Below are 27,281 nucleotides of genomic sequence, written 5' to 3' on the forward strand. Positions count from 1 at the left end.
AGTACAGAAAGAAGAAACAGGAACAGTCTGGTTATCGGTTGTGTACTGTACATTAACAACACATTCAGCACACACTTAGTTAGTTAAACCTATCTTTATTATTGTTTCTTGTGCATCAAACGTATGTGTACACTTTGATGCACAGATCCCTACATTTAACAATTTTTTAAAAAATATTTTCAATATTTGGACATTTTGTCTTAGTTAGATATTTCGGTGTTGAGAAAGAGGGTGGTGTGCAACACATAGGTCATGAAGTGGATTCATGCACGCAGTGTCACAACTAGCCTGTAACCAGTGGTTCGCAACCTGTTTTCCTTAGAGACCCCCCTTTACATCTGACAAAACTGAGACCGCGCACATGTGCGCACACACACACACACACACACACACGCTATATAGTTCTTGACAATATGATATGCCCAAAATAGGCATTCCAGGTTCAAAGTGGATGAAAGAAAGTTATGATTTTGTGCAACACGTTTAAAAGTGTTGACTACCTCCAAAACGGACAACTCACACCCAGCCTCCCCAAAGTGGGGGAACCACTGCTGTGTGTGTGTGTGTGTGTGTGCGCACACACACACACACACACACACACACACACACACACACACACACACTAGCTGGTAGATCCACAGCAGATCCAGGATACCTTGTGTTTGTGGGCGTCTTTCATTGGCTCATTCAGTGGCCCAGCGCAAGAGACCCCAGCACTGACTGAACACACAGCAACATGCCCATGACTCCAGGCAGGACTGCACTGGCATCGGACCGGTACACCACTCTGCCATCTAGAGGCTGCGTAGGACGGAAGATGTCCGTCATTCGCTGGCCGGTCCAGAAACGACACTGCTGAGATACAGCAACCAGCTGGAGAGGAAAGGATGGATGGAAGGAGAGGAGAGGAAGGATAAGGAAGGAGAGAAGAGAGGATGGAAGGGAGGAAAGGAAAGGAGAATGGCACAGTGAGGGAAGGAGTTAAAGGATAGGAATTTAGTTGAAAAGTTATGCTTAATTTATACACTCCATTGTATACTCGCATACTGAGCGCTTGTAGATCCCCTAGTTTCGGCTAAGGAATTTATAAATCTGGCTTTAAGCGTCCACATTTGGCGTTTCAGGTTCTATCATGGAAAAATCAGAGATGAGATACAATGAACAAACAAAACACTACAAGACACAATCTGCATCACAGAGCTTCCAATGCTGCCAGCTCTTATTTACAAAAGGAACATGCAAGAAGATGACCCCTGGTGGAGACGTGGTGTAATAACAAATCTGTTACAAATCCATTGAGGTAATGGCTAGAGCAGTGGTCACTGGTTCTCAAACCCTTTTTAGAGGTCCCAATTGAAATTCTGAGTTTGCGGCTGCGTGCACTTTCAGATTTTCATGATCAATCGATTTATGTTTGTAGAATATTTTTTTGTTTGTTTTGAAGATATTTTTGGGGCTTTTCTGCCTTTTTATTGATGGATGAACAGTAGACTGACAGGAAACGGGTAGATAGATGGGAGGGGGGTGACACGCAGCAAAGGTCGTCGGGATCGGGACTCAAACCCGCGACACGCTGTCAGTCTGGATTACCAGCCTAGGTGCCCAGACGGCTACTACTTTTAAGTTCCTATTTACTGCTATAACACAGTTTTCAATGTGTTTTTTTTTTACGTTCATTCTTTGAATATTGATATTATCTTGTGATGTGTTGTTGCCAATTATTTAGGGGCCCACTTGCAATATCCTCACAGGCCCACTAGTGGGTCCTGGCCCACAGATTGAGACCCACTGGTTCTAGAGGTAGCCTATAGATGATCAGAAGGAGAGATGATTGTCATGCGGTGAAAACATTGCCCATGTGGAGGAGAGGAGGCCTTCAAGGTCACCTTTGAACAAAACAACTGCGTACAGTGCGTACCTGTCGGCTGCTGATGGGCAGCATCTTGTGGAACACGGTCCAAGCGACCGCCTGCTCGCAGCCCGGGGTGGTCATGGACCCCACGTAGCGATAGTAGCTATGGAGGTCTTTTGCGTCCGGAATGATGTCACTGAGTTGGAAGTTTGGGATGACGGTGGCACTGCCTGAGATGCAGGGTTATTATAGTTAACGAAAAATATGATTCAAATTTAAATGGGTAAAAATGTGTATACTTTTTTTTTTTTCACCCATTCAAACCGGGAAAGCTTCTGTGTCATTTTAGATTTTTGCGCTGGCTTAGCTATTCAAAAATAGCAGATATATAAGCTCACAGCGTGGCACAAAGCTATTTTTGAACATTTTTGAAAAATCTTGAAAGTCTGAGAACTACTGATTCATAAGGCATTTAGAATTGGCCTCAGGTCTTAATGGGTTAAAGTAAATCAGTATTCAAATGATGGCACTGTTCCATGCGTTTGTAGTGCGGTGTATGTTGAGTACGTTTGTCTCTTACCATTGTTCTGAACCCGACCCAGAGCAGCTATCAGAGTGTTGAAATGAGGGTTATCCTCTGTTGTCTCCTACAGAGGAATTCATAGCAGATATTAGAGATATTAGCAGATTTTGTTTTTGTTTTTGTTTTGCTGTTTAGATTTGATAAATGTTTTATTCCAATCTGGATAGATTGGAATAAGATTTGGACTCCCATTCTGAACACTCAGGAGTTTACAGTGCATGCTGGCCTACCTCAAACAGAAAGGCCAGCAGCGCTATCCCAGCCATGTCATGTTCTGCTTCTGCCAGGGACCCGTAGGGCTCCTTGATATGGACAACATGAAGCTGTAGACACAGAAGATAGATCACAAAGACAGGCATGAGGCAATTAGAATGTAGAGAAGTACATTTCTACACATTAATTACAACATGCAATGACGCAAGTACAATAATAATGTGTATTATGTGACTATTGCTGCAGTAATGATGGAAAGATGAACAAAGGAGACAAAGATGAACAAAGGAACTTTTGACCACTATGGCACTACTGAGCGACTCGGATCCACAGAATTGTGTAGCACGCTCGTAGTGGTAAACATTGAATTGAATTTAAGTTATTACACTTCAAGAAGCAATCTTTGGGTCCAGCAACATGCACTATATTATTAAAAAAAAAAACACATTTGTTTATCTGAAAAGTTACATTATGTGACGCGAGAGTGCGGTCTAGCCAACACCAACTCGGGACTCCTGAATCGTTGTTCTCCACACTCTCCTATCTAACATCAGGGTCATGAGCTCTACAGTGTTGTTAGCTAAGCTGTCGCGCCGCAGTGCTTCTACGTAGGTGGTGCGCTTCTTGCCTTTCCTGGCTTTGCCCTGGGTTGGCTCCCACAGTGTCAGTTTGCTTGCCTCTAGTTCTGGGTGCCTGACACAATGCCCTGCCAGCCTCATCCTTCTCTCTCTGACCGGTGGAAGGTCCCTGTAGATGACCACATTTCTGATGTGGTCCGTCCATGTGACACCTAGTGCCATTTAATATCTTTCCTGTAATTCTTACTCAGTCACCTTGATGTTGATTTATTATCCTGTCTTTATTACGTTTTTACTTTATGCTTTAAAACGGTTTTAAAAAATAACAAAAATATGAATGGTCAATCAAAATATGATTGCCATAATGATTTCCTGGCCCCTCCAACTTACCTCCATGGGGAACCTTTCACCATCTATAGTGTGCTCAGAGCCGGGTCTCCCATCACTGCCCCAGTGGAAGTGGAACTGCAGGGCTTGGTAGTGACCCGGGAGGGCCCCTCCTGTCAGACGGATGGACGTTGGTAGGTCAAAGTGGGCTAGAGGAAACAGAGGAGGTCTCTTATATTCCACATGACAAATGCATCTTTTATCACAAGCTATAAGCTCAGTGGAGAACTGGGCAACAAGGAATAATATAGTTTAAAGTGATGGATCAAAAGCATTAGTTCTTGGTTTACCAGAGTGTCCCGTGTTGTCCACCGTAATGTTGATGATGTCGTCGTGGCCGGTGAACTCTAGGGGCGGCAAGGCGCTGTTTGGGTGCACCTGGCTGGTGACGATGTTGATTGGTGATTGGCGTAACCCCCCACAGCTCGGGAACTGGATTGCCCAGTGCTTGGGGTCTAGAAGAAGGGAAGAGGGGACGTACTGTGTGCGTTTGTGGTCAGGAATGTGTGTTTAAGGCTCTGCTGTGTTGTGTTTAGTTTTTTACTTGTTTCTTGTCGGTATCATGCCTGTTGTTTCTGCTGACTCTGCCACTGTGAAGCCAAAGGCAGTGGACAATAACATTTCTATTCTAGTCTAAGAAAATTGGTGACATTGGTGTCTAGAACACTTACTCAATTAGTATACTGTAGGTTATTTCAGAGAGAAAGATAGAAAGTGCACTGAACAATATAATATATCAATGCTGTTGGTCAGAAACCTTCTATCTAACCCTAACCCTATGCTGTGTTTTATAATTAACTGTGAGTGTGCAGTATGATAGTGTTGTGCAAAAGTAGTGAAAATAGCTGATCTACAAGCTCAGAGTTGTGTTCTGCTACAAAGAACAAGATATTCAGGCTGCTTCTGATCAGAGCAATGGTCACCGCGTTTTGAAGTGCTGTAACACTGCTGTAGCATCCCATGTGTGCAATTTAGGTTTCTTTGGTGTGGCTATTCTCATGGCAGACCCCTGAACAGTGCCAAGTTTGGTGCGAATTGGAGCAACAGTCCACCATGACAATGTTTGCCCCAGGGGGCCCCAGGCAGCAGTAGCTAGGTTGTACAATGTGGCCCCTGGGGGGCGCAGACACAGTAACTTGGGTTGTAAAACGTGACCCTTGGTTTGACTATTTTCATCGCAGGCCCCTGAAGAGTGTTTGGTGTCGATTGGAGCAACCTGTGGCCTAGGTACCACACATGGCCCCTGGGGACTACTCTCATGGCAATCCCCTGAACAGTGTTTGTGCCAAGTTTGGTGCGGATCTGAACAATGGTGCGCCTCGCAAGTCCGGATGTTACGTTTGTGACGTCCACGGTCGGTCCATGTTCGACCCACCAGGGAATTGTAGGATAGCCCAAAATAGGGACACCAGGTTGAAAGTGGTTAAGTCTGTCTGTGTTCTTTTATAAATATTTAACCAAAATTATTAACACGAGCTTGTGGCTAAATAATAACTGCATCGCATCCGTTGGAACACAGGTTATTTTTCCCATTTCCTTAACAGTAACGGTTTTGGCCAAAATATGTACACTTGGTTGAGTGTGTGATGCCTTGTCTTACCTCTGCATTTGTCGTCACAGGAGTACTGGTCCTGGTAACACCACTGACCTGGGAGGGAGGAACAGCGCTGGGATCAGCCATAAAGAACACTCACACACGCATGCGCACAAATAGATGTACACGCGTGCATGCAAATCCACATGCATGCATTCTCACACACTTTCAAAATGACACTTTGTGCTCTTTAGGACAGCTCCACCTTGAACCAAACTAGCCTGGTCTGTGAGGTTATTACCGTAATTATTCACGCTCTGTTTCCCTTCCCCCCAAGTCAGCACGCTGATCATCCGACCTCCAAACACATGCACACGCACACAAGCACGCACAGACCTAACCTAGAATTGGCTATGTTCATCATGCATGTGCTCCTATGGGATGGGGCGGCATCTGTCAGCGGGGGATATTAAACAGGTCGGAGGTGCTATGTCCTCCCAAGTGGGGGCTCCTCACTGGCATGTTAGCCAGTAGGGTACAACAGCATTAAGTAAGTAGCCTTGCCAAGCCCATAGGTGGCCCATAGGTCAAGAGCCTATCTCCTGTTTCTGTAGCGTGAGGTCGGCTTGGTGTACATGTACACCCCCTGGACATGACGCTAGTATATCGCAAGTACTTACCCCCAATCCAACCCTTGATGCTGAGTGCCAAGCAGGGAGACATTGGGTCCCATTTGTTTAGTCTTTGGTATGACAGGGGTATTGAACCCCCCTGACCTCCCAATCTCAGGGCATAACAACCAAATTGTGAGAAGGAAGGGTTAGACGAAATTGTCTCATCTAAAGTTTGACAGAACAAAAGTCAAAACTGGAGAGCCAAGTGTTGCTGGAGCAGTTTAACCACAGACCTACATTATCCCCCAATGGCAGTTGCAAGGAGTTGTATTGGTGCGGTTGACCTTAAAACTGTTTGTAGCAAAGAGTTGGGACTAGTTGCATTGGTGTGGACTGGCCTTTAGACACTGCTGAGATGGACACATTCACAATGGAGGGCAAGCAGGAGGTTAAGTCATCATGGGACTCCTAACTGCCAATGAATAACATGAACCAACCTCATGAAGCCCTCAGGCAGCCTGACACACTATAGAAGTTCTGAAATGTCTCAAAGGTGAATTTCAAAAGTGACAATTCAAATTCTTTACATTGTAGTTTAGCCATCAGAGGCCAAAACTCAAAATAAGTTTGCATTTGTTGCAGTCATATTCCTATGATATGTTCAGTAGTTTTTTTTTCATTATTATTTTAAAAACATAAACTAGTGAAAATAGCAGATCTACAAGCTCACAATATGTCGTGATGCGACACATTGTGACACAAGTGCTACACTCTTGTATGATGAACTTGGTCATTCATTTACAGGGAAAACATTTTGAAATATGGAGATGCGAGGTTTCTGCCTGACAGCAACGATAATATATATATATATATATATATATATATATATATATATATATGTATATATATACACACACACCCACACACAATGTATTTATTTTATCCTTTGATCAAGGACACTGTCAATATATCTCATGACCCATGCTAGGGTCCCAGTCCGCTGGTTTAGAAACACTGCACTAAACTCCGTCTATGGACAGGTGTGGCGGATGAAATCAAAAAGTTGAATGCGTTCTTGTCATATTGTATTGTTGAGAGACGCTCAGATACCAGACTCTGTGGTGGGAATAAACTGTCTTATAGAGGGCCATTTATCCAAAAACAAGAACACAGATTAAGAACACAACCACCAACAATGGTTCTCTTTGAGAGGGGACAATATTTTGTGCCGGGAGAGAACAATGCACAAGTGGAGGCACCATCTAGGCCTGTGCACCTGCCCTGGACTGACTGAGCAGCATATACCCATAGGAAAGTGTCAAAGACAAAATGTCTAAACCTGTGAGTTTGCAGTTACAGGAGACTACCGTAAAAGCTGAGAGTGTACAAAATCAAATCTGTTTGATTATATTTTGTACTCTTTTGTACTTAGTTATATATAAAGTCACCAGACCTCACCTCACCTTCACTGTCAGAAAGACTGAGAAGTTCTAACAATACCTCAGAGCCCTGTTGTTATCAGTTCCTGATAACAGTCTGTCTGTCTGTCTGTCTGTCTGTCTTTTTGGGTCAACTGGTTAAAGGAAAAGTTCACAATCAAGGTCAAAAGGACATAATCAAGGCGCCCTGGTACCTCGCATAGTGAGAGCGCATGCCGTGTACAATAGTTGTGGCTGCGGGCCTTTCTGAAGCTGGCCAGGGTTCGAGTCCGACCCGGGGGTCTATGCTGTGTGTGTGTGTGTGTGTGTGTGTGTGTGTGTGTGTGTGTGTGTGTGTGTGTGTGTGTGTGTGTGTGTGTGTGTGTGTGTGTGTGTGTGTGTGTGTGTGTGTGTGTGTGTGTGTGTGTGTGAGTAGTAGGAGTGGTGCTAGTTAGTACGTAGTAATGATATTCAGCAGTGGTGCTAGTTAGTAACAGTGGTATTATTGACATTGCCGTTTTTATTGTAAATTAATAATCTACTTCATCATAAGAGTTTTGTACAAAAGTAATGAAAATTGCAAATCTACAAGCTCTTGTAGATCGGCTATTTTCAATATTTTGATTGTTGTTGTTTTTTTAAATAATAATAAAAAGGAACGGTCTTGGACATGAGCTTTCCACCCGACAGTAGCAATAGTTAGTAGCAGTGGTGTTACTTAGTAGCAGTTGTAATAGTTAAGCAGTATTTATTTTACCAACAACTTTGTACTTTGTTCTAAATACCGTAGCTAAACATAACTAGACAGTGACAAAGCATAAGAATGGTCCACCACATTTACCACCTTTACATTGAGCTAATCAGAATGTCCGAGTGAGACTTACTGTTAATCCTAGCCTATTAGTCTAATAGTGTCCATCTTACCTGTGCCTTGGTGAAGGACAGAAAGCAGAGTCAGGTAGAGAGAGAAGCCCATTGTTCAAGCACACACCAAGAACACCACCGTCTCCACATACAACCTCACATACTGGACCTAAACACCTGAGTGCGGGCAGAGCCAGCTGCACACAAGCTGAGTGTCTGTGCATGTGATAGAGTTGGTGGGGGGAGTCAATAGCCATATTTATTCACAAAGTCAGCAACAACATAGTATTTGGGTTCAAGTTAGTTTAATTTAATACATTTAATACATATATTAACATTAATGTCAATGATTGAATTTAAATGTGAATTTCTGATGTTAAGGTAAGCATGGCGGAGTGCATATCTCTGCCAGAAAATGTGGCCAGTCTAAAATCTACAGTATGACGTGTCTGTGATGTATGACTCAATATTTGGGAAAGTGTCAGACCGATTTGACCGCTATTGACTTCTATTCTAAAAATGCTATACTTAAAAAAAAAGGAAAACAAAAACATATATAAAAGAAAATGTGTGGAGGTGCTTCCTTTGTCTACTGGCAGCGCTCGCAAGATATCTGGTGCTGATTGGTTCAGTGGTTTGCGTGATTAGCCCCTGAGAGACAGACAAACAGTGACAAAAAACATGATCTCCCACTTTGCCTTCTATTCGGCCTGGCAGAGATTATAATATCATGAGAATATCCGAGGTCGGTTTGTCTATCAGAGCGCCCCTACCCCAACGCCAAGCCTGTGACAACTAAGTGCCAAGGTCAGAGGTCAGTTCTACTGCTGGACCTCCCTCTCTCCCTCAAAGGATGAACTGCTGCCATCTTCCGTCTCCAGATGGTGAAAAACTCTTAACTAACACAAAGAAACAAGACCATATTACACCCATCCTGGCTGCCCTACACTGGCTGCCTGTGAGCTACAGCATTGATTTGATTTTATTGATCACTTTTAAAGCCCTACATGGACTGGCTACCAGTTACATTGTGGACTTGCTAAAACCCCATGAGCCAATGCGCCGGCTTAGATCCTCGGATAGGGCCCTCGTGGATCCTCCCACAACTCACTTTGTCACCCGGGGGGACCAGGCTTTTTCGGCCCGGGCACCGTTGCTCTGGAATGCCCTACCCTTGGATCTTAGGTCAGCAGAGTCAGTGTCCTCTTTTAAATCGCTTTTGAAAACACATATATAATGTGTTTTTCCTAAGGATTGTTTTATGGGCTGACTACAAATGCTGTTTTTCTGTTTTCTTATTTTTTCAGATTTTTTAAATTTCTATTTGTCCTCTTGCTGATGTTGGCTGTTTTTAACATGTATGTAAAGCACTTTGTAACTATGTTTGGAAAAGCGCTATGCAAATCAAATGTAATCATTCATTCATCTTCTTGTATGCCAGCTCAAACGCTTTAACTGAGGCCTGCTGGCTGGAGGCCGGTGGCAGCCTGCTTAATGTTTTATACCGTTTCTGAGTCCTTGTTGTTTCAGAAGATTCCTAACGTTGGAGATCGAAATTCTGGGGTAAAATCTTTGAAACGTTTGTGGCCATCTGACTGGCATTTGTTAGCAGTGAACACAACTGCCTGAAGCCCTGAATTTCTGTCACTTATACTTGCACTGTATAAAGTGTTTTAATTTAACTCTGATTGGACTAAGTTGGGTTTTAGAAGTATTATTTTCTGGTAATCACATTGAAAGTCAAATAGAGAAAGAGGAGAAACAATGCAACTGGTACCATGGCAGAACAGAAACTATCAGTGCATTGGCATTGGCATGTGATTCCTTTTTCCCTCCCCTCCCCTACAAAGTTTGTCCAAACATCACACCCGATATTTTTCAAATCAGCCTGATGGTGGTACCATATCAGCCCGCATTACTTTATGTCCTATAACTCTTGAAATTTGTACGATCAAAATTAATTTCCTGCATGATTTCTTGGATCATGACACATCTGAATAACTATTTGATCAAATGTATCAACAAATGACTTGAAAGGTCCCAGTCTGGTAGGCAGAAGTGGACCTACCCATTAGGCAAGGTATGCAACCGCCTAACTAGGCTACATTAGTGAAGAGATGTGTGTATGTGATTCCCAAGGGCATACTTTAGGTGAGTGCTCATTGTGGTTCCTGTGTATGTGCAAGGTTTTACAACAAATACATGACATTTTAAAACACTTGAAATGTGTCCTGTCCAGTGCCAGGGGGCGCTGTTTCACCCTTAGTGAGCTCATTGGATTCAGATGAAATTAAACTGCATTTTTCACTGCAGGTGCTGCTAACTTTACAACAAAAAACGTTAGTGCTATTAGTAGCAGTGCCACTACAGCAGAAGTAAAGATAAACAACAACTGAATACCACATAGTGCAAAAGTAATGAGGTCCAGTCAGCAGCCATTCAAGAGCTTTACCCTGTATCAAAAACCCTTTAAATAAATAGTTTAATTCCTGCATTTAAATGTAGGTGTGAGGGCCGCGGAGCGGCTCGAACCTCTAGTAACTTTAAAAGGAGACCTGAGTATTGAGGGTTGTGAAATCAGTCATCAGTGGAAAGTTATGTGTACGATATTTAATTATTATCTTTGTTTAATTTCATTCCTTTACTTTCCTGTCCTAGGGTACGGTCACATAGAACTTTGATTCTGCCTATGCAGCAGATTCTGCCAATACTTTTCAATAGGAATGGAGCAGTTTGTTGCCATTCGCGAATTTCCACATTAAAAAGACGCTCCGTTCCCATTGAAAAGCAATGGCAGAATCTGCCGCATTGTCAGAATCAAAGTTCGGTGTGACTGCACCCTAATTTTGATTTACTTATTATGTATTCATTTGGAAAACACCCGATATGCTAATTTGCTTGCACAAAAAATAGAAGTCTAACACCAACTTCCATGTCATTGATCCTAGAATGCCATTTTTTACACTGGTGGCCTTAAAATACTAGGTTGTGTTCTTAAGATTCTGAAAGGTTGACTCCAGCTCTGAAAAAAACATTCCTGTGGTAAAAGTTAACTTACTGCTAAAACCAGTTCTGACAAATACAACCAGTGGACCTGATGGTTCCATTTGTACACTAAATAAAGTTAAATTAACACTGTGGATTTTACACCATAGCATACACAATACCAGACTCCAACAAAAGAACAGTTTTAACTCAAAACATGACTTCTCACATGAATATAGTGTAGAGTAGGAGTTCCAGAGAGGAACAAATAGTCTCTAAACAGAGTAATACATTAGTTGGCTGGGATAGACTTGTGGTCATTTGACACAAGTGGGGGACATTTTAATATAATCCAGCCTGAGATAACAGGTTATATAAAGCACAACATGAAGTTCCGTAGATATAAGGCATCACATTGGATAGAATTACACTCTAGCTACAGTGTTACTAGAATATGTTATTGAAATTACTGAGACTGTTCCCCAAATAGTGTAGCATATCCTAGAGAGGTATTAAAGGAGTAGTTCACCCAAAAAATGAATGTTCTATCAATTACACACCCCGTGAAGCCTTGAATTCATGGAGATTTCTTTGTTTCTGTCGCATTCCTAAGTTTTGTGCCGTTACACCTGACCGGAGAGGGAATCAGGTGACTGAAACTATGCCTTTTTACCCAAATATTCTTTTATTTTGTCTGAAAACATTATTCCAGTTGTCTGAGTATCTATTGCTCTGACGCCCACTGCGGAACGTCAGAGGAGTTTGTTGTTTAGCACTATTTCTGAGCAGAGGAGCTACTTTAGCGGCTATAACTGGCTATTTTCGGCAGAGAAATATTAGCGGATCTAGTATAGAGCCCTGAGGGGACACGGGTCAACTGGTCTAAGTGGTTAAGTGTCACATACATCCCTTTGGCTTTTGTTCCAGTCATTACACAAAGGTGGGTTGAAATTCTGGTATGTAGCAGAACCACCGACCATCTGGAGAGATGAGTCAAGTGTCAAAAAGCTAAACATGTTTCACATAACAATGTGGCTCTGGGGTCATACATACGTTCTTTAAACTTGCATGTATGCAATTATACTCTGTTCAAAACTGTTTCATTGCCTGATTGTCTGCTTATTTTGATCAGTCTAAAATTTTGACTCTAAATTGTATTCTTAAAGTGATGTGAGTAAGTTTTTATATATTCTGATAGTAATCATTGCTACAAGATGTTACTTGATGTACAGTAATAGATCCCTGTTACTTTGTTCAGTAACAGGGATCTCTCCAGGTCTTTAGTAAACAGAAAATACATTGTTCAGGTGGGTCAGCAATTTCATCCAACCAGAAGCGAGAACCACTTATCAGCTTTGATTTTATAGTGTTCCAATTCAAATTTGTCCTGTAGTAGCCTATGAGTTCTCTCTCCTGATTGGATGAAAGTCGTAACCTGACCTCAAAATGTATTTTCTGTTGTTTATTAAAGAGCTGGAGAGGCGGGGAGACCCCTGTTACTGAACAAACACTAGCAATATTTACTAAGGGAATATAGAGCTATTTAACACTTATTTGAACAAAACATTACACCCCCTTTAATGTAATGGTGAGTACTCCATAGCAGAACAAGGCAGCATAAATGGTATTGTGTCCCAGCTAATATTTTAACTCATCCAGGAGTCTCCAATCAATGATCTCTGCCTACTGATATATCTGGTGACATCTAAATTCAGTGACTAAAAAAAAAAACTAAAACAGCTTCACAGAACCAATGCAAACACGCTGGGGTGGTCCATATGGAATGGCATCAGGATTGGTTTTCAAAGCAGTGGGCTTAGGTTTGTCACTGCTGGTTTTCTCCAGCATCTAAGCCCATTCATTGAATCTAGATTTCCCCAAAGGCAGAGATCTGATCGTCTGGCTAGCCCATCCAGCAGTACTGGGTTTTCTTCACTATAGGAATTTTGACAATTGACAATTTGTACTTTGTGCTTTGAATGCCGTAGCCTCCCCCGATAGATGAGTATCTAAGATACACCTTAAGTACCGTAGTGGAATACCTACTTGACAACAAGTTATGTACATTTTGACAAATGTCAACCACCTGTCTAAAGCACATCCCTGCTACTGCAGGCCTCTGCTCTTCTTCCTCATTCTTCATAATGCAAAGTGTGCATTTTTGTCAATTGTGTTAAAAACATTCCACAAACATTTTTCTTGAAATTAGACCATTGACATTCCCAGCTTTAAAACTGGTGCATGAAACTGACCTAACCAGAATGACATTACTGTGACACTGAATGTTGAGGTTCCAGTGTTGCATACCATTTTGTGATAACGATAAAGAGCAGCGCTCACCTACCAATCAGGTTTTCTGCAATGCATCAATCACATAAGACAACTCGTACGACTAGAGAGAGAGAATCATGTTGTGGATGGCAGGTCACTATAAAAAGGCTCAGGCTAGCTTGGGTCATTATTACAGAGGCCCTATACTGGTGATTGCTCCTATTAAGCTGTACATGGTGAGAATGTCCTTTATGTCAGTGTGTGTGCTTTGTGTTATTCCATGAGCCATAACTATTGGCTGTTTTAACACGTTTTTCCTTGCCCATGTCTATCACCTAATGTAGTCGTTATGCCAAGTGATTCCTCCCTATGTTGTCACTGCTGTATCCTACTGGCTCACCTCACCTGCCAGTGAGGAGCCCTCACTAGAAGGACATAGAGCCTCTGTCCTACTCCTACTTTTGTGGAGTAAATTTGACCAAGGAGTATCTGTACTCTTACTCAAGTACTGGGGTCGAGTACTTCGTCCACCTCTGTGTGTTGGCACCCCATAACCCATGTTAGAGATACACTATTGATAACTGACTCATGGTTTAAGACCCAGTACATTCTAAATAAAGGCCTCACGGCCACACTGGTTACATGACATGCTTATATGAGAAGTACATATTCATCACTACAAATATGGTTATTTACTTAGACAATCGTGATTAAATAAACACTTTATATGTAAGGCACACTTCGTTATTGATTTTATCCTTAATATATCAATCAATAATCAAAAACACTCTAAGCACAATCTGAAGTGTGATTCATGAAGGGGTTTCATTTTTGTCTGAAAGTCACAAGCACGCTCCCTTGTAGATCATCCACATCCCATTTACAGTACCACCATAAAAGGCAACCGTAAACATCTAACATCACATGAAAAACATCATCACACTTCAAAATGGACAGATCTAAAAGCTTATAATGTGGCGGTACACACCCACTTGACAACTTGCAGATCAGCGCAAGCGAGTCCCTCACGCGATGGAACGTTAATAAAGTAAATTAATAAAGTTGCAAGGAGTTGCATCGGTGTGGACTGGCCTGTGTGTCATTTATTGATTACCAAAAATCAGTTCAATGAGGGACACACCTTTTAGTTTACAAATAAGGGACGGTTGGCACTTGGCAGGCAACCGTAACTGTATCCTCATCAGATGGTAAGACTGCGTTCATGTGATGTGGTCAATATTATAAACTAATAGCGCGACATTGGAGTTGGCATGAAAGCCCAATAGGCGAAACTGTGGCCAGACTTGCATTAACGGCAAACACACAGAGGGAAATGTGTCAACTGAAAAGAAAAAAAAAATCGTCTAAAATATGCATCCAAGCAATAGATCGTTTGACATATATGTATATTTTTTATGTGTTTGACAAATGTTGGGCACATACATATTTTTAATGTAATGTAATACATATTTTGATAGATTTTGCATGAAGAATAAGGCATTCTAATGATATACGCAAGCTTTGGTCCCATGTAAGTCTGCCTCCGAGCAGACGTGAGAAAGAGCGGACGTCCGTCAGAATTTACAGACAAAAAAAGATTGATGAATCAGACTTGTAACGCAGGAATTTGCGTGAATGCTGATAAGTACAAAATATGGACGTAAACGAGCTTAGTGAATGAGGCCCATTGAGTGCAGTGGTTTGACTGGAAACAAATAAGCCGGGGTTGGGGGGTACCTTGAGGCAGTCTAAGGCCCAGGGGCCTATGGACTCAGCATCATGCCCTGATGACGTCACATTGACATGCAAATTCGTCCTCACTTAACCATTGTGACAGAAGATATAAAGTACACCTCATGAGGGGAGGAGTGAGAGAGAGACTCGTCGTGGGACAGGACTTATAGAGACAGACTGACCAACAGAGCTGTTGGAGAACCAGAGCATCCAGAGACCTTTCTAGCACCCTGACCCTCAGACCCTTCAGGAAGACAAGGGCAAATTCATCTCCGTGCCGCTAACAACTCTCCTGACTGCTCCACATGTAAGTTAATCTCTTAAAGTGGTGCGGGGTGTATTTTGGGCTGTTACACCTGTAATAGTATGAACAGTGACATGTGGATGGCGATGTGTGAATGACGTTTCCCCTGCTCTTCCCTGCCTATGCCGGAATGTATGTACTGTACATTGTGTAAATGTATGTCAATTATTTACCCTATTTACCCTAGTATTGATTGATTGATCGAATACTTTATTAACAGTTTGCAAAAAAAAGCACAGAAAGTACAGTTTAATACAGGGGTGGGCAACTTTGATGATGGAGAGGGCCACTATATTTCCACACTCACTCCAGAGAGCCACATTGCATATAGTGTTGGGCAGACACCTCTTATCTCCGTATTTTAACTTTTTTCGTAAATGAATGGCGTACTTCTCCATTCTATGTCACACAAAAGTAGCAAAAATAGACAATCTACTATTAGATCAGTAGATTGCTCTTTTTGCTATTTTTGAATTGGAATCGTGATATTTGTTTTGCTATTTTTGAATTGTAATCCTGAAAAGTAACATTTTTTAAATTCATTTAGTTATACTTATGTTAACTTAACTCACTGAGTATTTCTGGCCAGTACGATTTAGATTTTTATTTTTTTTAAGTAAAAGAAAAGTGCTTATAGCGGTTTCAGACTATGGTTTCGGGTGCGCACTCCAGACCGCTCCGTTTCCGAGTGCGCTTGGCTGGCCAGCATTCACACTGGCCAAGTCTCTAACGCGCCCGAATACGCTTGCATATATACCCCCGATCCTATAGGTGGCGGCACGCACATAGTGCTTCGCCAGTGGACACAGACGTCATCAACTATGCGACAATGTTTGTGCTGGTCGCGCATAAATATAGGGTTGCCGCTGGGGAGGCGAACGGCCTTCTGGAGAGAGTCAGGAGCGCACAGCGACGCGAGCGCACAGAAGTCAAGGCACAGACTGCTGTGTTGTTGGCGCGCGTGTTGTTGACAGACAACGGATGCACGCTTATGAGAAACAACACAAATAAAACCTGGTGAAACACTTGTGTGCATTTGCGCAAGATGAGGATACAGGAAACATTCAGTCTAAATGTCCAGTTAACTAACCTTCACAACAACTACTACTTTTGTATTTGAAACCTTACATTTCTCTAAATATTATAAACTTTCACGACAGCTCAAGTACAAAAATATATAATTTATGAAAAGGCAACTAGCCTATACAGTGAAGTCGGACTGAATGACTGAAACCTTGTATTGTGAATTGTACTTCCATGTACTGTTTCTCATGTCTTACTAAATAAAGTAACGTCTTCTCTTTTTTTACTCTCTTTGTGTGGGGATTATCTGGCACATGTATGTATCTGTTATGAAAGAGAAATTGCATCATGAGTGAAACGGCTATAGTCCATGGGAAACCATAAACCTACGTAGGCCTACATCTAAATGAGTTATATTTACTTACAAATTTCAAATTACAAAGCCTTATAAGCTATATATTTCTGGGATGCATAGTAGCTGAAACTCCACAAGATATCCACAAGATATACTATTATATATATATATATATATATATATATATATATATATATATATATATATATATATATATATATATATATATATATATATATTGTTGCTGTCATTATATGGCCATGACACGGCCTCTCTTTCTATCTCGCGCTCTCATTCTATTTCTGTATGTAATGTTTTATATAAATAAATAAAAATGTTTTATATATAAATATTGCGGGTTTTAGCGCATCATCCCGCGGGTTCATTTTATAATTTAATGATGAAATTAAACCGCGGGATCCGGCCATGGTTGAACCCCTGTGGATTGATCTGCGACGTCTTTTTGTTGACTGTTTTTGGCGAGTTTATATACCGTCACCTATTCCAAATAGCGGGCCACTTCCGTCAAACAGTACGCTTGCTTTCACACTGCAGCGTACCGTCTCCGAGGACGCATGATTCGGATCCGAGACTGCCTCCGGAGGTGGTTTCGGGAACGGAACGGGGATCCGTTTCGGGGAACGATACGCAACGTTCACACTACCACAACATCAGCCAAGTGGCCCAGGGTGCGCACCCGAAACCATAGTCTGAAACGGCCCTTAGGAAGCGAGATACAGCCTTTTTCAGTTATAAGTAAAACAAGGAGTGGATGGAGCTGCAAATCTTCAGATAGAAAGCAACCATAAAGAATTATGAGTTTGCTATAAGCCTGCATAATGCCATCATAAGGCATTATACGTTTGATTATAAAACTTTATGTCAGGTATATCCCAGTAGCTCATAATCACTCGACCCAGTTTGCATGAAAGGTTGTAAAACCTTATAAACATCAAACACACCCACACAACAACTGTTGAAGACGGGATGGTCGAAAACATTCTGTTCAAAACGTTTTCAACCACCTGGCCTTCATTAGTGTGTACTAGTGTTGGTTTGCATTCCCTAAGGAGGATGGGTAAGTTTCACCTTGCACATTGTCACTTACTTGTCAGGACAAGTGGGACAAGCCTTACAGTAATGTTTCACATGGCAAGTTGACAAGTTTCACCTGGCAAAGTCCAAGTAATCCGTCCAAACCAACGTGTACACCCGGATGAAGGCCGGATGTTCGGTGGCATGGCGAATGAACAATTAATTTAAGTGCGCAATCCCTTCTTTACATAAATGTAGTGTAGTGTATATTGAAATATGAATCTGAAACACGTAGTATGGCTTTTCAGATGGCCTGGAAAAGCGTTCTTTTGCTCGTCTGTTGGCTCATGAGGGGTGCCTCATGGGACTAAAGTACACTTCTGACGGCATTCCCATGTGGATCTCGAGATCCACATTGATTTATATTCAGTCTGTTCTGTTCCGATCTATTCGTCCATTTCAACCTATCTGTCCCTCTTTCTCCATTCTTAATTCTTTGCACCTGTTGATTCTGATTCTCTCATGTTTCAGTCACCAGCCATGGACGCAGTGGAAAAGTTCTTTACCATAGCAAGTTCAATCTACAGTCTCTGTGAGAAGGTCAGGGCCAACAAGAAAGAGTGCCAGGATCTGGCCCAGCGCGTGAAAAGCTGGGAGCCACACATTCAGAAAATCAAGGGAAAGGGAGCTGGTAACATCTCTGAAAATGTGATCGGAGTCATCTGCGATCTCACGACCATACTGGAAGCAGCTGAACAGGTTGTCAAGAAGTACTCCACTGATGATTTAGTGAAGCGTCTAGTGAAGGTCAACAAACACGGAGAGGAGTTTGGAGATTTGAACAAACAACTCGACGAAGTATTCCAGAGGCTGTCCACGGCTCTGCACCTGGAAACCCAGGATAAGATTGACGGTAATTTTGTCTTTTGTGTCTATCATACCTTTAGCTTAATGTGTGTGTGTGTGTGTGTGTGTGTGTGTGTGTGTGTGTGTGTGTGTGTGTGTGTGTGTGTGTGTGTGTGTGTGTGTGTGTGTGTGTGTGTGTGTGTGTGTGTGTGTATGTGTGTGTGTGTGTGTGTGTGTGTGTGTGTGTGTGTGAGAGTGCGTATACAGTGTATGTATGCATGTATGTATGTATGTATGTATGTATGTATGTATGTATGTATGTATGTATGTATGTATGTATGTATGTATGTATGTATGTACATACAGTATGCATGCATGTATGTATGTATGCATGTATACAGTATATATGTATATATATTAAATAAAGACATTTATACCTCTTTCAGCAGCAAGAGGAAACGTCCCCTCAAAGCAGGTAAAGTGCTTCAACCTTTTTCCTACAGACAGCTTTCAGATCATCACACACACATCATACAAGCATTCCATATAGGACGATGAATCAAACTGTACTAGCCCTACAACAGTATATCTGTCTCTGATCGCATCGCTTAACAATGGCTCATCATCTCTTCCCCCATCAAGATTCATGTAATCCGCTTTTTTCATCTGAAAATATTGCATAATAAATATGAGGCATGATTTTATAAACGTCCTGTTGGAAAATGATTTGTGTTCAACAGGACGCTGTCGACGGCATGACTACGGATGCAGACAAAGGTGAGCAATGCAGTGTGCAAACGTACACACACACACACACACACACACACACACACACACACACACACACACACACACACACACACACACACACACACACACACACACACACACACACACACACCAGTTGTTACACTGCTGTTTATGTGTGGATGTAGAGATGCAGAGAACTTTATTCTCCATAATTCTGTGATTCATTCATCTCAACTACTCTTTTTCTCTTGAATCAGTTAATTTGGTGAACCAACACATGGCAGTGTTGATTCAAGAAGTTACCCAAGTCCAGCCTATTGTAGACGCTCTAAAAAAGCGCATCCATCGTGAGACCTATGCCAAGATTAGCGTCCCAGGGATCACCGCCATGGACCAAATGAGGATACTGTATACGAAAGTGCTGCAACCAGGGGGAAGAAAAGTCCAACTGGAATTTTACAAACTCCTTGAAGTGAACGAATTTACATTGTTGGAAAGGATTGGTAAGATCAGATGTTTCTTTTTTAGAACAGGATATCATTTTAATGTAAAAGAAAAATGACCAGAACACGCAACAACCATAATATAATTCATTGCAGCAGTCCCAAAGAGTGGACTTTTTTCATCCAGGACGGCATTCTTGGCTCATACATTATACTGAATAAATACTATACAAAATATAAGAATGTATTGCCAAGAAATAAACTGACAAAAGGAAATTCAAAATCAGTTCTTCATTAAGGTCATTTGGAGCTTCTGTTCTCAAATACAAAATCCAATCCATTCTGAATAGCCATGGCATTACAGTGGATAGAGTTCATATCTTCAGACGACTCCAGAATCTACTGTATAGGCACACCAAAATCCTAAAACAAAAAGCAGGTTCCCCTTGCAAGAATTGCCACAAGACTCCCATTCTTTACAAATCATTGACACTATGCTATTACCACTACACCACCAGTTCCAAAAAACGTTTGGCATCTATGCCATATCTAAACTGAGCCATCAGTGAGCTGTAAGCATTTGATTAGTCCATAATCAATCAAATGCAAGGTGCCCTTAGAGCATTTTTCAGTAACTAAACCTCCACTCTGTGTAAGCTACTGGTGCACCCCCATTTTTACAGACTATAGCTTTTAAATGACTTAATGTTGACATAAATTGCCTCATTATTAGATTTTGCCTGTTTTAAATTTTCTGCGTAGAGTATACATTCAAATGTTAGCTAAACCTGAGCCATTTGCAGCACGTGAAAGTATCCCTCCCCCAAGGCTTCTTAAAAATCCAACTTAATGGCTCGCTTCAGTAGTACAGTAACTTTATGGAAACAAATGATGCCATGGTTTTCACAATGCCTTGCACAATTCTGTGTGTCTGTGTGTCTAACTGTCTGTCTGTCTGTCTGTCTGTCTGTCTCTCTCTCTCTGTCTCTCTCTCTCTCTCTCTCAGTTGACGGTGAATTCGATGATTGAACTAGAGAGAAGCGGCATTCAGGCATTTGCCCCTTCTTACCTGACCGTCCCCGCCCTGGACCTGTACCCCCTGACACTGACGGCCCTCCTCCCAGCTGTCCCCATCACCTATTCTACTGTATATTGATCATGTATATCGTCACTGTCCAGGGGAAACCTTGTATGTCCAAAACTTTACTTTTCAGAAAATGGAAAAAATAACTTGCATCCCAATGAATCCGATATAGTTATTATTTAGTCAAAAGCTCATGCTAATACTTTTCATTGATTCAATAAATATAAAACCCACAGAAACACTTTCACTTTAAAGAACATTCTAACATAGCAGATCTACAAGGTCACAATCAGTTGCATCGTGACATTGGCTATTTTTGCTACTTTTGTGTGTAGCTATTATGCATTCATTTATGGGAGAAAACAGTTGAAATATGGAGGTATGACTTTTCTGCCTGACAGCAACGATATGGTAGTTTTATTTCTGAAAGGCTTTCTGTCTAATTTGGAATTATTCAATTGGAAAATAAAATTTGAATAGGCCTATTGTCTTCGTTTCTATTTTTTTCTGTCATAATTGTCGTTTGTTACACATTCGTAGCAATACAATACTAAGTGTGTGTGCTTAAGATTCTGAAAGGTTAACTTGCTCTGAAATAACTTTCCTACAGTAAAGCTTTACTGTTCAAACCAATTCTACAACCAATGGACACTATGGATGCATTTGGTCCCATTTCTACACTTGCAGAGTTAAATTAACATTTTTTTTTACTGTGTATGACACACCAAAACATACAATACCAGACTTAAAATTGATTTAAAAATATTAATTAATATTAATTACAAACTCATGAAAATATCTGCAGGGTGATAAATTCACAAAGAAGTTTCAGAACTTCCGTCGATTGAACTCAAAACATGACTTTGCTTTCTCACAGGCACGTAGAGTTCCAGAGAGGAACAAAAACAAAGTAATACATAATTTGTCTGGAATGGAATGCACTCAAATTTGTGGTCATTTGCCACTAACGTCTTATAACAGCAAGTGCTAGGACACCTGTTAGAGGTCCTTCATATTAACTATAGTGGAATGGGAGTGTCAAACATGAAAATGCATTGTAGCTGAATTACTGTGTAAATATATTGTACTATGGGTTGAGGCACTAAGCTATAGCACACGGCTAGATAGAAGGGAGGAGGTGAAATTGACGTGACTAAATACAAATGCTATGTGAGCTTTGTGAGTGAAATGTATTTGAACATAGAGCCAAGTAGTGTTTGAGAATCCCTCATCCTGAGTTTATAGTCAAAGGATTCCTTTCAACTAACGGCAAAAAGTAAAAACAGCCTTAAAAATATCCGTTATCAAAAATAAATTGTTTCCTAAATAATGCTGCATTGCAAAGCAAATGCATATGATATGCAAGTAGCTCTAACAGTCATAACTAGTCATAGCATTACTTGAATTATTCGTGTTACTTTAAGAACAAACAGTATGCCATAAAATAGCAGCACTGTTAATGTTTAAAACATATTTAAAAAGCTAGTTTTAATAGAATCCAACCTGAAATAACAGGTTATAGCACACAAACTCAAGTGTAGATATAAGGCATCACATAGAATTACAGTACACTCTAGCTACAGTAAGCCAGCCGATCCTTCTGAATTTGTTTTTTGATTTGATTTGATATGATTTTTAGCGGTGCCAACCGCTCTACACTTGACTTTGTCCGTATGTCCGTCCGTCCGTCCGTCCGTCCGTCCGTCCGGATGAGCACGAGAAGCAACACATACAAACCACATGAACGCAGTGTGCAATTTCCGTGAAACTTTGCACGCATATTCCCACTAGGCCCAGGAAGAATTGCCCCCCTTTTCACATTGCCCTGTTATAGCGCCACCAGGAGGCCAAAATGTTGCAAATCATGAATGCAGCGTCCGATTAGGGTGAAACTTTGCACGCATATTTGCACTATGTTGAGGCCACAAATGCCACCCTTTCAACATTGCCCTATTATAGCGCCACCAGGAGGCCACTCATCAAAGGCACCGCTTCCTTCACACAGGGTGTGATTTTTTAAATGTATTTATTCGCTCTGGTGCATGTGCAAAATGTCAATGAATCGAGTAACCACTTAAGTGCTATTTTATACTTTGTTGTACAATGGTGCTGTGCAAAAATAGTGAAAATAGACAATCCACAAGCTCACAACGTGTCGCATCGTGACGCGTTCTGAGCTTGTAGATTGGTTATTCTATATTTTGGAACTTTTTGCAGATAATGACATGCTAATGATAAATGATAATCGATTAAAATGATTAGTTCGAATAACTGTTGCACCCCTGGTCCGGACTTCACATACCTATTAGTTAGTTGAACATTATACAAAATGTCAAGGGAAACATGCTGTGGTAAGACTGCGTTCATCTGATGTGGTCAATATTATAAACTAATAGCACGACATTGGAGTTAGCATGAAAGCCCAATAGGCGAAACTGTGGCCAGACTTGCACTAACGGCAAACACACAGAGGGAAATGTGTCAACTGAAAAGAAAAGAAAAAACATCTAAAATATGCATCCAAGCAATAGATCGTTTGACATATATGTATATTTTTTATGTTTGACAAATGTTGGGCACATACATATTTTTTTAAGTAAAGTAATACATATTTTGATTGATTTTGCATGAAGAATAAGGCATTCTAATGATATACGCAACCTTTGGTCCCATGTAAGTCTGCCTTGCGATATTGCCCTGCGACGCGACACAACACAAATCAACAAAATTAAAAGTTTTGAAATAGTTCACTGACTCCCATGTCAAACCATCCTACCACTCAATCAGAGAGCGTCTCCTTCTCAAACCCCAATGGTTCTATTGAGCCCCCCGCCCACAGGAGTGGCCCAATTCTCTCACAACTTGCTACAAAAATCGCTCATGAAAAACTATATAATCTCCTACATTTCATTTTCCACCTTCACATGTGTCTCCTTCTCTAATAATCAAAAAGTGCTATATATTTCATCTCGCAATTTACTTCCGGATGGTTCGTTTTGCACCTTTTTTGCCACATCCGTCATGGGAAAGAAACAAGCGTTGCCGTGGTCTATGGAAACGAGCCCAAAAGCGTGCCCAAATAAGCCCAAAATCGCGTATACAAAAAGTCAGACCTGGCTACGCCAATCATGTGTGAGAGATCTACAAGCTATGGTGCAGAGACGCCATGTGCCATACACCGTATCTTAGCAACAACGAAAGCGCTCACTCTCATTGGTCGTGTGATGCTAGGAGCAGTTTCCAGATAATGGCATCGCAGAGAGCTTGCTGTAGCCATCACATTCAGTCGCAGCAACGACGGACAGGGCGCTGTGATAGTTGGCATGTAGCTAACGCTAACGTGGTTGTCATGCCTGCAGCGGCTGTGCAATCACTTTGTCAACAATGCACGTTCGTGCGGTGAATGTTATTATTGCTGGTGGTATGTTGTGGGCTTGTGTGTCTTGTGGAGAACTGTGTAGCTCCACAGCAACTCCAGTAACTAACGTAATGGCAGGACCGCCCCGTGCAACGCACGTTTAGGCTGCATTATGGTAATGTAGTAATTTCAGATAATTTTGGTCCGACTAGGGCAGTGGTTCTCAACCTTTTCAGGCCGCGCCCCCCCCAAAATAATCATATTTGAACTGGGGACCCCCACATTTTGTTTGACTCCGTTCCACAAGTCAATATTGTGAAAATAGCAGATCTACAAGCTCAAAACGCCTCACGTTGAGAGGCGTTGTAAGCTTGTAGATCGGCTATTTTCAACATGTTTGCCTCTCTCTTATATTATTTGACAATTTGGCCAATGTTTTATAGTATAGTTTGTTGACTACTTTTGTTGCAGTAATGGTCGTTTCCTTTACTTTCGTTTTTTTATTGTCTCCGCCAGGCCGAAAGGCATGGCGCGAAAGTATGTTTTACCCCCTGTCCGTCCGTCCATCCGTCTGTGGATAGCTAATCTCCCGCATCGTTGGCTTGATCGCAGCGAAACTGTGCACACACACTCCCTGGATGCCAATTCAGAACCTCTGCCCCATTTTTTTCACATGGCCCTGTTATAGTGCCACCAGTAGGCCGCTTTTTGCAAAACACATTTTTTCACAGTACTCCTACATATTTTGTCCAAACATCACGCAAATCGGTACACAGTATCTCCATAGTCATTAAAAAAAACGGGTCTTTCAGATTTTTCATATTCCATCCTGATTGGCTAAAAATGGCTTCCAAAGTTTGCAAGACTGCTCCGTTTTGACCAAAATGCCTCAAATTATGAACACAGCATGCACTTTCCGTGCAACTTTGCACCCACATTCCCACTATGCCGAGTTAGAAATTCCACTTGAGATTTTTCTAATCAGCCTCATGATGGCACTATAACAGCCCGATTTGTGTTTTTACCTACAGTATAACTGCACCAATCTGTGTAAAACTTTGTATGTGCACTCTCTACAGGTCAAGGAAAAACCTTTGCCCTGCATTTTTCACATCTACCTTTTATAGCGCCACCAGGAGGCCGACTTATGTAAAACATATTTCTTTACATTACTCCTTCCGATTTTATCTAAATTTCATGCAAATCGGTACACATGATCTCTATAGTCATGTGATCAAGACGGATCTGTTTAATTTTTCATATTCCATCCCGATTGGCTAAGATTCACATCTAAAGTTTGCAGGAGTGGCCCGTTTAGAACAAAATGCCGCAAATCATGAATGCAGCGTCCGATTGCGGTCAACTTTGCACGCACATTCACACTATGTTGAGGAACAAGTGCTACCATTTTAACATTGGCCTGTGGGGGGTCCCCACCGACCCGTTGAGAACCACTGTATTAGGGGAGAGTCAGTGAGAGCTGGATAAACAAGGTAAAATGTGTCAAAAGGAGTCTGTACGGCTGTCGATAAATGAACACATGACGTCGGTGGGAGAGGAGATATTGTGTCTTTTGGACAAACAGCAGCGTGGTGCTGATGTTTGTTGTGTGAAGCAGCTTAATGTCAGAGTGTTTGTGTTGGAGCGCCTCAGTGCGGCTGCAGAGTTCATGTGCAACCTCTTCCAGAGAGAGATAGAGACACTAGAAACTCTGCTGGAGAAAAAAAAACACTGCTGGGCATTGACTTTCATATGGACATTGATCTACACACTGCAGGTATGTCTGTTACACACACAAAATCAAACTACACACTACAGGTATGATGCAGCGTTTGCATTTCAGCCAGCACGCCAGCGTAGTTCCCATATGGTTTCAAGGTGGGCTAAACCATATGGACCCCATGTCGGCAATGTCAGCGGGATCCACTTCAGTCCCAACTGGGATGCCCTTGTGGGACATACGTGTGTTCTACCTGGGCCTTAGGTGGGCCCCACCTAGGCAAATCTATGTGGGGCCGAGATGGGTCTTAACTGCGATGCCCATGCGAGTATAAGTAGCTTCTACCTGGCCCTTAGGTGGGCCCCAACTAGCCACGTTTATGTGGGACAGAGGCGGGTCCTAACTGGGTTTGCCCATGCAGGCTTTAAGTGGGTTCTACCTGGGCCCTAGGTGTACCCTAACCAACCAGAGTGCAGTGCCCATCGCTCCAAATGTTGTGACGTCAGGGCTCTCAATACTGCACATTGGTCGAGGAGGAGGGGCCGCAGGGCGACCGCACACATCGCTGAACCAATGGTAGCCCACGGATGTTTCCTCTGGAGATTTAAAATCTGCCCCTCTATGCCACATATCATCCGCGCTACAGGGTCTTCACTGACCGAGCCACGGCCCCACTGGCCCTCATGACGCTACGCCACTTATATGCGCTGCCAAGTGGCCGCGGGCGCTACGTGGGCGCGGGCTAGACGCTCGGCCCCGCTGCTTCTAGTTTGAACAAAAAATGACACCCCCTTTAATGTAATGGTGAGTACTCCATAGCAGAACAAGGCAGCATAAATGGTATTGTGTCCCAGCTAATATTTTAACGTTAACCCATCTAGGAGTCTCCAATCAATGATCTCTGCCTACTGATATATCTGGTGACATCTAAATTCAGTGACTTAAACTAAAACTAAAACAGCTTCACAGAACCAATGCAAACACGTTGGGGTGGTCCTTCATATGGGATGGCATCAGGATTGGTTTACAAAGCAGTGGGCTTAGGTTTGTTACTGCTGGTTTTCTCCAGCGTCCAAGCCCATTCATTGAATCTAGATTTCCCCAAACGTATATCGGTAGGCAGAGATCTAATCGTCTGGCTAGCCCATCCAGCAGTACTGGATTTTCTTCACTATAGGAATTTTGACAATTGACAATTTTTACTTTGTGCTTTGAATGCCGTAGCCTCCCCCGATAGATGAGTATCAAAGATAGACCCTAAGTACCGTAGTGGAATACCTACTTGACAACAAGTTATGTAGATTTTGACCCTCTTCTTCCTCATTCTTCA

The 27,281-nt window shown here is 41.9% G+C and overlaps 2 protein-coding genes across 2 annotated transcripts; one reads left to right on the forward strand and one right to left on the reverse strand.

Annotated features, from left to right (window-relative positions):
- Positions 1–687: 687 nt before the first annotated feature.
- ca4c (carbonic anhydrase IV c) lies at positions 688–8,155 on the reverse strand (the record flags this gene model as incomplete). Its single annotated transcript, XM_084074337.1, has 8 exons — positions 688–873; positions 1,919–2,082; positions 2,433–2,499; positions 2,666–2,758; positions 3,617–3,762; positions 3,904–4,068; positions 5,214–5,261; positions 8,104–8,155. The coding sequence occupies 8 exons, from the start codon at positions 8,153–8,155 to the stop codon at positions 688–690; spliced, it is 921 nt and encodes a 306-aa protein (XP_083930463.1).
- A 10,129-nt stretch (positions 8,156–18,284) lies between these two features.
- On the forward strand, positions 18,285–21,349 carry LOC311056944 (mixed lineage kinase domain-like protein). Its single transcript, XM_084073804.1, has 5 exons — positions 18,285–18,663; positions 19,046–19,071; positions 19,337–19,373; positions 19,604–19,849; positions 20,796–21,349. Exons 1-5 carry the CDS (start codon positions 18,291–18,293, stop codon positions 20,816–20,818), a joined length of 705 nt encoding a protein of 234 aa, XP_083929930.1. The 5' UTR covers positions 18,285–18,290; the 3' UTR covers positions 20,819–21,349.
- The last annotated feature ends 5,932 nt before the right edge of the window (positions 21,350–27,281 follow it).

Source organism: Gymnoscopelus microlampas (genome assembly GCF_963454915.1).
Source record: "Gymnoscopelus microlampas genome assembly, chromosome: 12".
Lineage (NCBI taxonomy): Eukaryota > Metazoa > Chordata > Actinopteri > Myctophiformes > Myctophidae > Gymnoscopelus > Gymnoscopelus microlampas.

Bases quoted from the DNA above. Each gene is read 5' to 3' on its own strand.
- LOC311056944 (XM_084073804.1), top strand. From the start codon at position 18,291: ATGGACGCAGTGGAAAAGTTCTTTACCATAGCAAGTTCAATCTACAGT. The intron at 19,072-19,336 runs GTAAAGTGCTTC...TGTGTTCAACAG, and splicing joins GAAACGTCCCCTCAAAGCAG to GACGCTGTCGACGGCATGAC. The intron at 19,850-20,795 runs GTAAGATCAGAT...TCTCTCTCTCAG, and splicing joins TACATTGTTGGAAAGGATTG to TTGACGGTGAATTCGATGAT.